General features: G+C 41.3%; 1 protein-coding gene across 1 annotated transcript in view; it reads right to left on the reverse strand.

Moving 5' to 3' along the window:
• ADAMTS16 (ADAM metallopeptidase with thrombospondin type 1 motif 16) overlaps positions 1 to 14525 on the reverse strand; it is a 104013-nt gene that overhangs the window by 9634 nt on the left and 79854 nt on the right. The window contains exons 18-21 of the mRNA XM_063130001.1: positions 12443 to 12569; positions 3745 to 3946; positions 2612 to 2806; positions 982 to 1200 (exon numbers count right to left, since the gene is read on the reverse strand). Of these exons, the coding sequence (XP_062986071.1) occupies positions 982 to 1200; positions 2612 to 2806; positions 3745 to 3946; positions 12443 to 12569 (743 nt within the window). The remainder of the gene's footprint in view (positions 1 to 981; positions 1201 to 2611; positions 2807 to 3744; positions 3947 to 12442; positions 12570 to 14525) is intronic.

Raw genomic sequence — 14525 nt, forward strand, 5'->3', positions numbered from 1 at the left:
TTTTCGCAAATAAACTTCTCCAACCCAGGAGAATGCCTATGGGAGAGGGCAAAGTCACGTGATCTCCTGGGAATTCAAGAAGTGCTGCCGGATTGGAGAAAAGTCTAGTGCGGGAGTTGGCTGAGTATCCTTTAGCCAACTCCCAAACTTCGAAAGGCATGTGGAAACCTTGTCCCTCTCCCCAAGGTGAAAATCCTCTGAAATTCTCCCCTTCCCTGCAAAAGAGGCAGAAAAACAATGCCTCTTTCATAGGGAGAGAGAAAATTCTTGAGAACAGTTCCTTAAGTACTGAATCCTGTTCCCAATACTGGTCAACCAGAAGCCTCCTCCTAGCACAAGCAGAACACGTAGGCAGAATCCTTTTCGTGCTGTGTCTCCAGTGTCTGGCATTTGGAGATACACTCTGTTTAGTTAAACAGAACCTTCAGAGGCAATAGCTGTTGATAAACCAGTGGAGGCTGGTGGTTCCAATGTCAGTGGGGCAGTGAATCTGCTCTGTGTTTCAGTCACAACCAGTCAGATCTCTAAAGCTCCACACCTTAGAGAACTCCTTTAGAATTCTGACTGGTTCTGACTTAAACCCAGAGGGGATTCACTGCCCCACCAACAACAGAGCCACCAGCCTCCACTGTGCTAACCCTTTCCCCCATAAATTTGTTAGTACCGTTTAGAAGCCATGTAAGCTCGAGGCAGCAATGTCCGTATGTGCTGTGTGATGAAGTACTTTCTTTTGTCTCCTGACCTTACGGCCAATCAATTTTGCTGAGGTGACCTCGAATTCTAGTGTTGTAAGAGAGGACATTAAACTCACAGCTCACTCTTTTTATTCGGTGTCTACACCACACCGGCCAGCTCTCTCCACAGAACAGAGCCCATGCCAACAGTATGAACTGAGGGCAGAAGAGATACTGTTTGAAAAACTTGATGGATGAGGCTTGACTGGAAACTTAAAACAATTTCAAAGTTAGCTGTGCTCCTTACCTGCGACCAAGAAGAGGAAAACCAGCTGCCCTGATTTACTGGTGAATACACAGGGTGCCTGGGACATGGGTTGAAGATACAGGCCTTTTCCATCTCTACATTTGGTTTCTGTAGATGGGAACACTTCTTCGGAGTAAGTTCTCTATACTTTCCAGAAATGTATTTTTCTGCACAGTTGAGCGTTCGCCTCTGTACTCCCTTTCCACATGTCACAGAGCACTAGAAAATAAAATATTTTTTTTATTTTATTTCATTTTATTTCTATACCACTCAGTATCCATAGCTTTCTTGACAAGTTCACAAAAAATATATTTTTATATTTTTGTTAAAACATTTGTATCCTGTCCTATATCATTAGGATCCTTTCCTGACCCCATCAAATTGACACCCAGCATTCTGTGGTTACCGTGCATGATACATAGCCACTGGCACTCACGGCTTGAGCTCTCTATTAGAGGAAGTGATACCTAAACAGAACTCCAATTTTACAGGCAGTGTATTTCTGAATACCAGTTTCTGGGGGGACAAACAATGGGAGTGAGATGTTGCCTTCATGACCTGCTTCTGGGATTCCTGGAAACATCTAGCTTACCACTGTGAGAAACAAAATTCTGGACTAAGTGGACCCTCGGACTGATCCAGCAGGACTGCTTTGTACTGAACGAGATAATTGTGTTGGTCTTAGGTACGTGGGTGCTATACTGGTGTTTCCCACAGAAAATATGTGAAGTTTGAATGTCAGATGGATATCTGTAAACATCTATTTACACATAGGTACTTAAAATTCCTAGGAACATGTTAGTCAATTTTTGAAGGATGTCATTCACAATTCAGGCGTTTGGTGAAGGAGTCAACAATGCAACTCTGATGGACCCATGGCAATCTCATCTGTTGTGCAAACAGTGTGGACCACTGTTGGATGGAAAATGGGAACTTGGCTCTGTCTGCATTTTCAGGGGAAGCAGAAGTATTATGTGAGATGCCGTGTACTGTTACCTTTTTGAATTCCAGTAGCAGTTTCTCTTGGATAAGCTCTGCAGAGATCCCTTTGTGAGCACCCAGCAGAAAGTACGTTTTTATCCTTCATTTTCTATTTACTAGCTGTACCTGGCGTAACATACGCCGTTGTAGCATATCTTAAAGTTTATTAATTAAATATCATTGTGGGGGCGCGAGCGGCCTCCTACTTGGCCACCAAGGGCCCCGGCCGTGCCTGCTGCCCCCTTCATGGGGTGAGGGGAGCGAAGAGGCAGAAAGGGGGGTAGGATTACCTTGGAAAGCCCGGAGGAGTTGGGCGAGGGGCTTAGCAACCTGTATCAGCTGACGTTACACATTGTTACTCTTGCTTAGCAACCTGTATCAGCTGAAGCCTTTACGGAAACATACCTAAGCGTTTTATATATATAGATTGTAAACTATCACTGTGTGTGACAGAGAATACATATTATCAGTCTTCCCCAAACATTGACCATGCTGGCTGGGAATTATGAGAACTGACACATCTGGAAGGCTGGTGTATACCCATTTCAGTGGTACAGTGTTTAAAAATAAATTCCATGCAAGACTGTAATTCTGTTTTAAATGATTTTTGCTATTAATGGAAATGCACCGGAACTCTCCACTACCTCACCTCAGCCCATGTGGACACAAACCACTGTAGCTTCTTATGTTTATGACATCGCTTCAGGAGGCAGGTTTCTTGCATCTTGGGTTTCAGTTCTGCTGCACAGGCCGTATCAGGCAGAATTTGAGCCCACGGAGAAGGACTGGAACTTTTGCATACGACCACTCTTTTTCTCCAGCCTTTCCCACATGTCCGAGAGCACTGAGAAAGCAGAATGAAAAACGAACAAACATTTAGGGGGTGATGTTTTCCAGAAGCAGAAACGAGACTTAAGAAATAAAAGAGATATATTGTTAGCAGATTTTTATAAACTGAATGCATTAGTCAAGTCATTATTTTTAACTGGTATTGTGCAATTGCCCTGCCTCATACGTGGAATTTTATGGGAGGGGGGTTCGAAACAATGATGTCTTCAGCTTGCAACCTGCGATGTAACAAACCCTTACACTAGGCCCGTCACATAAACCCTTCTCAGGCCAAATGCCACCACTTGAAAAACTGAGAGAAGGCTAATTAAAACCTTTCCCCTAGCTATGAGGGAAACAGGTTTAATACAAGATCTGCTCTAAATATAATGTGGGCATAATATGGGGTGGGTGTTTAATAACTGTAAGGCAGGTAAACAATGCCAAGCTGAAACGTGGTATTTGGTAGCTAACAAAATAATAAGTTTATTGTTATTTAAAGACTTTAAATAAAAATATAATACTTTCAATCCTGTCTAATCTAACTCTCCACACACCAACCACCTCTCTCTCTTTACACCAATCCCAAGTCCCTAGAATCTAAACTCTTTTTACTTTACAAATAAAAACCGTAAGAAAACAAAACCTAAAAACACTTCCCCCACAACTCCCAATGCACTCCTTATATACTCCTCTTCCCCCCTACCTATTACATCACACCCACTCAGTTTACCGGACATACTAATCCAGCCATATGCAATATAATCAATTGTGGGGTAACGCCACATAACCCTTCTGTGTTTTCCCATCACTTAAAAAAAAATCCATTAAGGGGGAAAAGATAGAACAGCGGAACAATGTTTTTTGAATGGTAGTACTAAGAGCCCTCCGTCTGCAAGTACCTTGCCAGGACAGCTCCTGTGTTTGAAGAAAACATCTGTGAATTTAATTTACCTCAGACCATGTCCCAGCACTCCAAGTAGGTGGACAGCTTTGGATGTTGCACAGTTCTCTGGTGACTGGGGCAGGGAATCGACAGAGAGAGTCTGATACCCATTCTGGCTTGTACTGAATTCTCTGCATGCAGTGAACATAGCGGTACCTCTCCCCTGCCCCACAAGTTGAGCTGCATTCGCTCCAGTTACCAACAGACCAGCTAAAAAAAGAAGCAGAGACATTTTACATTTGGGGGAGGTTACTTCTTCATCAAGGCCAATGTGAACAGAAATTGATTCATCTGTAGGTATTGTGTTTGTATCCTGGCTTTCCTGCAAAGAACTCAGGGCTATCTCATTTTGACTTCGTGACAAGAGGATAAGTAAAACTCAGACAAATGCCCTTGAGTAAATCTAGCAGATACAGGGAAATATGGCAATAAGTTACATCCAGACTTAGTCATACTTAGAGTAGACCCATTGAAACCAATAGGACGTAAGTTATGATTAACCATGATCTCAATGAGGCAGTTCTAAACATGACCAAGTCTAGATCTAGCCCAATAATTACTTTGAATTCTTGACTTTTCCTCTTGGAAAAGTCGGGAATAAATATTTCAGTACAACAAAATGCTAAAAGTAGTGGCAGTATTTCTAGTATAGCAGCAAACAAAAAGGGCTTTTTTTTTCTTTTTTCTTTACAAAGACTTTACCATCAAGCAAAACAAGCCAGTTGGGGGAAAAAAGCCAATTGAGAGAGTTGGTTTGTAAAAAGCATGAGCTGTGAGCCAGGACATGCCTGGAACAATCTCACCTTAGTCATAAACTCACTGAGTCCAAACCAATATATTGCAAACCAATAGCTGATATAATAGCAAGTTTCACATCCCTCCATCTGTGATATGCTTTCAAGTAACTGTTTAATTTTTTTATTTACAGATTCCAAAATACCACGTTCTATGTATAGAATAGATTACATCATACATTCCCCATCCCAGCGCTGCTGCAAAGGAAATAATTCAGTGTGATGGAGACTTCCCATCAATCCTTCATCACATATTGGTAAGTACAGCTTGTTTAGACTCTTTCTATCCTTGTATTCTGCAGTACTTTATAGCCACGTACATATTCTGCTTCTGCTGTTATATCTAGGATCCAGTACTGAAATGCAGACAAAACCACGAGGGCCACGCTGCAGTCATATTTTCCCTTGTTCTTCTGTTTGAACAGATGTTCCAGTTGCTGACCTTAGGAGCAGGTTTTAGGCTGCCCCAGAAATCTGCTCATGCTCTCTTCTCTTTCCCCAAGATTAAAGCCCGATATCAGACCTTGGCATGGAAAAGACCGGGAGACGACGACAGCTGATTGGCAAAGAGGACGGAAAGAAAGAACCCTGGAGCAAGCAGTAACCCAAGTCCTTAGCAAGTGACCTAAAACATTCCCGTCAACACTTCTGGAAGTTCTACTTCACAGCTCCCTTTTTGTTGTTTTTCCTCCCCAGCTTGCTTCCTAAAACGTTAATGTACAACAGCCTGCTCTATTTGTAATCTAGGAAGGCGAAGTGGTGCGTGCACTACGCAATGTATGTGGAGATTTCATTAGTCCCTAGGAAAAGACTGCATTTTATGAAGTGCTAAAGTGCTGCTCCTGAACTAAAGCTTAGTGCTGAGGCTATTAATTTGAATAAGGCTAGCCTCCCGCTACCTATGCATAACTGTGTATAACGGCCTTCACCTTCCTGGTCCGTTCAACTCTCAGCATCCAGTTACCTGAAAGTAAGGCACCCCGGTTGTGGAACGAGCTCCCCAGAGAGGTCCGCCTGGCGCCTACACTGTACTGCTTTCGTCGCCAGCTGAAGACCTTTTTATTCACTCAGTATTTTAACACTTAATTTTAACTTAAATTTGAATTTTACTGTTTTAACTCTGTATTTTAATCTTATATCAATTTTGCTGCATGGTTTTATCCTGGTTGTGCTTTTTATACTGTATTTTGTATTTGTGCTTTTAACCTGTTGGTTGTTTTATCATGGTTTTAATTTTTGTGAACCGCCCAGAGAGCTTCAGCTATTGGGCGGTATAAAAATGTAATAAATAAATAAATAAATAAATAAGGCCCATTGAATACCATGAGATTTCCTTCTGCATAGACATCCATAGGATTGCATTGTAAATACCAGTTAACAGAGCATTTTCTCACATCTGTTTTATTTATTTACGCAACTTTATCTTGACAATTCTGTCCTGAAACCCTGACTTGCATAGGTGTTAGTGATTCCACTCAGGTTAAGGTTATAGTTATGAAAACAGGACAAAGAAATCAAGAGAAAGATACTAAGTGGAGAAATTGCTTTCCCAACTGTCTCATTGGCCTCCTGTCTCAAGGTCAAGGAAGAATTCTGGCTACGACATATGAGTTTTCTATGCCCAGTGATCTTTATATATGGGGAAGCATTGAAACGTTTAAACCCCCCTTTCCCCCTCAACCTGCATCCTGATTGGTAAACCTAGGGTGGCCATGTGTCCTACTTAACAGAGGGCAATCCTCTATTTTAAGAGCTTTCGGTCCAAGTTCAGTTTAAAGATAAAGCAGCATAGGAAGAGAGAGGAGGGGCCTTGAAGCTATCCTGCACCAGTAGACCGAGCAGGATCCTAGGTTACCTGGCCACAGCCTTTCCCATTATGGAGAGATGAAAATTCAGGAATAGTTATTATAATTTAAATAGAAATGCATCTGTACAGCTAAATAAGCATTCACACATTTTAGGTGAAGTGTTATTCTCTTTTGGAGTGATGCAGAAGTGCTCACCCTAGGGACAGGCTTATAAGCATTACTTCTGATAATGTGTTTGGGCACTTAGGATTCCTTCTTTGTGTTGAGGGAGCTGTTGCAGTGTTGCTCCTTCCAGTACACAGGGGCAGTTATATGCAGCGTACGAAAGGAGTCCCTCCTGCAGTTTCTAGGATGGGCAGCCAGGGCTGGTGCTACCATAGACGCCACTCAGGTGGCCGCCTAGAGCGCCAAGCTAAGAGGGGCGCTGGGCATGGTGCAGCACTCACGCGCGTTGGCTGTGAGCCAGGCTGGCCCGAGGATTCAGCTGGACCTGGGCGGGCGAGACTGCGCCCTGCACCCGCCCAGCTGAAGTGAAGCCAGGGACGCTGGGGTGGGGGTGGGACGGCTCCATGTTTGGACTTCCGGAACTCACCCGGAAGAGAGAGAGAGAGAGAGAGAGAGAGAGAGAGAGAGAGAGAGAATGTAAGGGTGAACGGGGTGCATGAGGTCTTTGAGTGAATGCATGTGTCATGCATGTGTTTATTTGGAGTGAGTGATGCTGAGTGTGTGTGTGCACGTGTGTGTGAGTTGGGGGGGGATGATTTGGAGGTGATATTCCTATTAATAATGTATTTTAGACCCATAGACGTTCCTTTCCAATTTGTTTGCTATAATTGGCATGACGTATTTCTTGCACTTTAAAATAAATGTAGCAGTTTCAAGTTTTGTGCTTATTTTTTCCAGGAAACATATGTTCTTAAAAATCAAAGTTGGCATTTTTGGGGGGTGGGTGGGTGGGTGAAAGTAGCTCACTTTGCCTAAGGCACAAAATAGTCTGGCGCCAGCCCTGTGGGCAGCATGAGCTTGTTCTAATGGTGCAGGTTTTTTGAGATTACCTGCAAAGCACACAGGTAGGAGCCGTGCCATACAGGTTCCCGTGCCAAGAAGGTCACATGAGAAAGGGGCTCTTGCTGCTGTACTTCACGCAGCACCTGAAACTCAAATTATAGGACTGGACTGTTTGTTTTATTACTTTAGTTTTACAGTGTTTATCCTACTTTCATTTTCAAAGGAAGAGTCAAGGCTGCTAGGAAGGTCTATGAAATAACAAGAACCAAAACACAATAACACACATTAAAGATAAACCAAAAATACATAAAAATAAAATCAGAATACGATCATGAAAAAAATCTTTCTCATGACGATATAAATGGCAAAAGTCAGTTATATCAACATTACTATTTGGGCTACAGATTGCCTGTATACAATGTTTTTGTTTTTGCTACAATGCCTAGTTATCTTAGGTACTATACTAATAAATATTCCAATTTCGGCAAGAACTGGGCATGTTTACCATTGCAAAGGTAAAAGTCACCAGTTTATTTGTGGCACCCCGGCTGTGGAATGAGCTCCCTAAGGAGGTTCGCTTGACACCTACATTATATGCCTTTAGACGCCAGGTGAAGACCTTTTTATTCTCCCAGCATTTTAACAGTCTATAAATAAATTTTAACATGGTGTTTTAAATTTGTAATTTTGCATTGCTGCTGTTTTTATCTGGTTGAGCTTTTATATTGTATTTTATATTATGGTTTTATACTGTTGTTTTATACTTTGAATGTTTTTAATTTTTGTGAACCGCCCAGAGAGCTCCGGCTATTGGGCGGTATGGAAATGCAATAAATAAATAAATAAATAAATTAACACACACATGCCTGAAGTTCAGGCTAGAATTCTATGCAAACTTACCTAGAAGCAAATACCACTGAAATCAATAAACAATTTGAAATTATTTGATTTGCTGTTTTCCAATACAACCCTCAGAGGGTCCTTGGGGCAGTGTTACATATTGGAAGAAATATGGATTGGCCGCACAAAAAGAAGAACCACCCTCTGTAACATACCATGTCTTGATATCACATTTGGGCATCTTACCTCTGCAAGCCATACGGGAGTAGTTTTTAAATGCTTTTGTTTTGGCGTAGACCCGAACAACTACAACAGGGCTTTCCCATCCCCTTTCTTCATGTCCCTACTGAGGAGGGTTTCTCAGTTGGACCCAGGGCTAGACATGATGGAAGGGCATTTGGTCATAGCGATGCCATTTGCTAGCTGTGTGGGAGAAGAGTTCTCAGCAGGGGATAGTTTGGGGCATAATGAAGGGGTAGTACAAGGATGCAGAATGTGTGTGTGTGTGGACTTGACACATATTTTGGCAAATATAGTTAGGATCAGACTGCAAATTTTGCTTAGTGGGTTAGAAAGCAAGAGCCCATGAAGAAAGCTCTAATTCTTGCCATCCCTTGCTATGAAGTAACACTAGACAAAAGTGAATGCATTTCCTTGGACTCACCAATCACATGAAATAAATAAAGGATTAAATTGGAATTAATTGGAATTCTCCCCTCCATTTATATTACCCAGGAGGAGAACGTAACATAAATGTGTTACGCTGGACAAATTTGGGATATGCTCAGCCACTCAATCACCAGCTTAAGCTTTGCTCTGGTGTAAAACCAAATATTTATAGACTTCATGTCCAGGTTCAGCTAGCTTAAATGCTCAAACTGGGATTGCAGCCAAACCCCTCAGGGCTTGTGGCCATGAATTTCAAAATATCCCATGTAGAACACAGAAGTGATGTCTGGAGGGATCAGACAGTATTGCAATGTCCCTTTTAACTTGAGAGAGGGCACAGAAATGATATAAGACACTATATGTGCATAAGGAGACGAGGAGAAACTGCTTATACATTTTTAGCATGTGCTGTGACTAAATAACTATTCCACTACGATGATTCAGGATCGATGAAATTAGAAGTGTCCTCGAAGCTAAACTAAGTATCTGAGTGCCTCAGAACTAAACAAGACACTTTTTATTGAAAGAGCAGGTCTAAGAAATTGCTTTCAGGGTATTTTACTTTTAATATAGTATTCTTTCGATACCATCAGCCATGGTATCCTTCTGGAATGCCCGGGGGGTTTGGGAATAGGGGGCACTGTGCTCCAGTGGTTCCAGTACTACCTTTCGGGTAGGTTCCAGATGGTGAAGCTTGGGGATAGTTGCTCCTCAAAAAAGGAGCTGTTGTATGGCGTACCACAAGGTGCCATCCTATCCCCAATGCTGTCCAACATCTACATGAAACCGCTGGGAGAGATCATCCGGAGGCATGCGGCGGGGTGCTATCAGTATGCTGATGACACCCAAATATATTTCTCTATGCCTTCAATAACAGCATCAGCTAAGGATAGTGTGTCTTCTCTGAATGAATGCTTGGAGGCAGTAATGGGCTGGATGAGGAAAAACAAACTGAAGCTGAATCCAGACAAGATGGAGGTGCTTACTGTCAAGGGCCCTAACCTGGGTTTGGAGGTGTGTCAACCAGTTCTGAATGGGGTTACACTCCCCCTGAAAGCCTGCATTTACAGCTTGGGGGTGCTACTGGATCTGTCGCTCCAAATGACAGCCCAGATAGATGTGACAGTCAGGAGTGCCTTTTATCAGCTTCAGCTGATACACCAGCTATGCCCTTTCCTAGAATATGAAGACCTAAAGACGGTAGTGCACACACTGGTAACTTCGAGGCTTGACTTCTGCAATGCGCTGTACATAGGACTACCTTTGTGCCTAGTCTGGAAACTTCAACTAGTTCAAAATATGGCATCCAGGTTGGTCACCGATCCACCTAGGGGTGACCATATTACACCAACTTTAAAATCACTCCACTGGCTGCCAATTAGTATCCGGGCGAAGTACAAAATGTTGGTTATTATCTTTAAAGCCCTACATGGTTTGGGTTACCGGCGAGATCGCCTTCCCCCGTATAATCCGGCCCGCACACTCAGGTCCTCTGGGGATAATTTACTCCAGTCAGCCAAAAGTAGACTGACAACTGTTACCCAGAGGACCTTTTCTTCTGCCACCCCCAGACCATTCCAGACTGTGGAATGGCCTGCCGGAAGAGATTTATCAACTTAATACTCTCTCTGAGTTTAAGACAGCCATAAAGATTAATCTCTTCTGGCAGGCCTACCCAGATGAATTTTAAACCGAAGAATTTTAATATGTCGTGATTGTTATTTGAATATTGTATTGGTTTTATATGCTCTTTTAATCAGTTTTATGTATTTGTTTTATATTGTGTTTTTTTAATTTAATGTTGTTCCCCACCTCGATCCAGAGGGAGAGGCAGGTAAGAATAATTATTATTATTATTATTATAATAATTATTATTATTATTATTATTTTGTATAGAACTCTGCAAACCTGAATGTGTATACTTATAATTTATAATTATATATTTCTCAATATCCTGTACCCAACATTCTGTCTCTCTCTCATACTCTAGCATTGCTAAGATCCTGGCTGTAAGTTATTCTTATCATGTGAATAAGCTGCCATTCACATTTTTTCAGGCTTCAAACAGACCGGCTGTCTTTCATTTTGGAGGTGTCCACCCCATAATAATCCTTGGAGATGTCTATCACATAATAATTTATGGTTTTCAGCCGATTCATTGTGGTGTTTGTTCCGACGAAGCTCTTGCGAAAACAGGAGAAAAAACCGCGGAAACCTGTCAATAAAGTCTATAACGCTGTTAAGAACTATTATAAATATATGTCAAAAAGGTGTCATTACCAGCATTGCATCGTGTCATATAAACATGTTAAAAAGGTGTTATTACCAGCAATATATTGTGTCAAAAAAACTGTGACTGTGGTTTATGTATATTATACATTGGAAATTATTATTGTAAAATGATTATTATATCAGGAGTACTTATTATTGAAAAATGACGATTATATCATGAGTACTTTTTATGCACAGTTTTGCTAGGAACCAGTAGTGCAGCAATTATATATATTTGTATATTTGTAAATAAATAAGGTTTATTACAGCTGTCTATCACTATATGTATATTGCATAGTTGTGTGCCTTGGGCACTTTTGTATATAATGCAATGTGTGGGTAGCAGGCTTAATGTGGGTGTCAAGGCTGAGCTGTAGGAAGCCATCCGAGGCTGGTGATCCAGGAGGTGATCCAAAGACAAAGGGCAAGTCAAGATTGGAGTGAAGGAATAAGCAGGAGTCAGACCCAGGGGAATATGCTAGGAGGAACAAACAAGAACCAGAACAAAAGAAACACAGGAACATCACCCCAGAATCAGGAACACCCTGTTGCTCAGGCAAGTCCCCAGCCCAAATAAGTAGCTTTTCGTAGCCCAGGAAGGTCCAGAGGCCATCTTGGGTGGGTGGGGAACAGAGTACTTTACTGGCGGAAAGATGCTCCAACCTGCAATTCTGATAGATCGCTACAAAACACAGAGGCTGTGACATTCCTAACGGTGGGAGATAATGATATTTAACATATCCTGATTGTAATTAGTTAGGTAATGTAGGATGACCATATGAAAAGGAGGACAGGGCTCCTGTATCTTTAACAGTTGTATTGAAAAGGGAATTTCAGCAGGTGTCATTTGTATATCTGGAGAACCTGGTGAAATTCCCTCTTCATCACAACAGTTAAAGGTGCAGGTGCCTTGCTCTCTTTTAAATCTGGTCACTCTAGTATAGCTCCTGCAGTTTTAACTGCTGTGATGAAGAGGGAATTTCCCCAGGTTCTCCATATATACAAATGACACCTGCTGAAATTCCCTTTTCAATGCAACTGTTAAAGATACAGGAGCCCTGTCCTCCTTTTCATATGGTCACCCTAGGTAATGACCAGAACCTTGAATTTTGCCCATAAACAAACTGGAAGCCAGTGAAAACTGAGCAAAACCAGAGTAATAAGCTCCAAAACAGGATGTGGAGCTTTTTTAGTCAAAAGGAATGTTACAAATGTTTTAAATAAATAAATAAATAAAAAATAAATAAATAAAAATAAATAAATAGACCCACCAAAACGTATGAGGAAATACACAATTGCTGATGCAGTTTTATTACCTGGGAGGGCAAGCCGGCATTTTGCAAGGAAAAATTCCAGTAGCTGGTTTACTCTTAGGGTTGCAAAAAGTAGTATCCACTTCCATTTGCAGGTCTTTGTAGCAGTTTCCTTTTGTGACCATTTGACCTGCATACAGAACAACACAGGTGGCAAGCTCAAAGTCATGAAAGCTATATACATGCGAAACCCAATCTCTTGATGACCTAAATCCACTGTGTACTTCTAACATAACTCTATGTAAATAATAATCTCATTTATCTGATTACCTCCTGCGGTTTGGATCCCTAGCCAAAATAAATAAGTCTAGTATTATTATTATTATTTTTGTTAACTATCAACTAATTAGATGACTGATTATCTCAGAGATTTAAGTAACCCTGAGAACCATATATACCAGTTGCTTCTAATTGCTACTTCACAGATGCTGTCTTCCCTTTGTGCAGCATATTTCTTTTCCTCTAGTTCCCACCCACGATTCTTTCCCCAAATACATGTAAACCCAGATCTAAGCTCAAATTACAGTCATTTTAGCAAACATGCGAAGAGATTTTGTTAAGCATAGCTGTATAAAGCTCAGCTATTGGGGGTTGGGTGGGAACAACACAAATCCCAGTTTTCCTTCATTCACATGGATATACAGGGCTAAATTTCAAAGACCACAGGGAAATGCTTCACGATTCACCAGAATAAGAGAACTAGATTTCTCTCAGTACAGTCTGTTTAGGACTATTTACGAAATTATCCCCATCCAAATTTCTTCCTGGATTTTGAAGAACCTGATCTTATTTGTGGAGTAGCACCAATGAGTAAGCAACCCATTATTCTTCCATTTTAAAAAAAACATTATTTTCAGACTCTGTGTACAGTTTGCAATTTTCAATTTATGTAGCCCCCCCTCCCCCGCACAACCCCTTCAGTGGTTACCAATGTTCAAGTGTGCATATGGGCACTACTTAGCTCACAGCACAACAAGGAATCTTGACGTGATTACGTGATCACATCAACATAACTTTTTACATGCAATGTTTTATACAATGTACATATGTACACATTGGTAAGCGAACTAAAAACTGCAATGAACTAATCTGCAGCAAATTGAGCATAGGGGAATAATTCCCATGTTAATTTTTGAAATTCTCCAAGTTAAACTGGAAAGCTAACCAGAAAACATTAATGGAACAGAACAGAGGACATCTGCTCACCTCTATTCACCTACACCATGTGAATAGAGGTGCACAACCTTTTTGGCCCCAAGGACTACAGAGATAAAGAGCACCAGGTGGATCCTTGATTGATTGATTGTATTATTAACATTTATATACCACTGTATTTGCTAAAAAGCAACAATTTTAAACAATACCATCTTAAAACAATAAAAACCATGGACATTAAAATGAGTAAAACATTTAAAACACGAACTTCATAATTTAAAAGGCTAAATTAAAAAGATGTGTCTTCACATCCTTTCTAAAAAAAACCCAACCCTAGTTCTTCAGGGAGCACATTCCACACTTTAGGAGTGACACAGGGGAAAGTTCTTTCACGCAATGCCCAACAAATGGGCCTCTGTGGGTAATCATCAATTAGGGGAATAGTCTAGTAATTCATGCAAACTGTTGTGTAGTGCAATCACATAAAGCGGGTTCACATGGTATGCAATGACAGTCAGAGCTGTTTGCTGTAGTGTAGTATTGTTTACAGGTGGTTCAGATGAGGCCCTAAGTGTGCAGAGTCAAAGATGAGAGCAGAGCAGGATTGCACCCATTCTGTCCAGCAGGTGCACCCTGTCCACTTTAGATCACCAGTCTTAAATACATTAGGGAGGACACCTTGGCTCTATGTGTGACGGGAGATCTTGTTGTGGATGCCATCATACATGATGGATGCCATCTCTGCACAGGACACTCTGCACACTGGACTTGCACATGAAGTCCGACATGCACAATGCAGTTAACTCACTTAATATCAGCAAAAGGACAGCATACTTTGGTCCTGCGCATACCGCTGGGCTTAACAAATGTCATATGGTCTAACTGATTCAAATATACATCCTATTATATAACTGGAAAAAAGTGTTATTCA

The sequence above is a fragment of the Elgaria multicarinata genome, chromosome 7, assembly GCF_023053635.1.
Source record: "Elgaria multicarinata webbii isolate HBS135686 ecotype San Diego chromosome 7, rElgMul1.1.pri, whole genome shotgun sequence".
In the NCBI taxonomy this organism is placed as follows: Eukaryota; Metazoa; Chordata; class Lepidosauria; order Squamata; family Anguidae; genus Elgaria; species Elgaria multicarinata.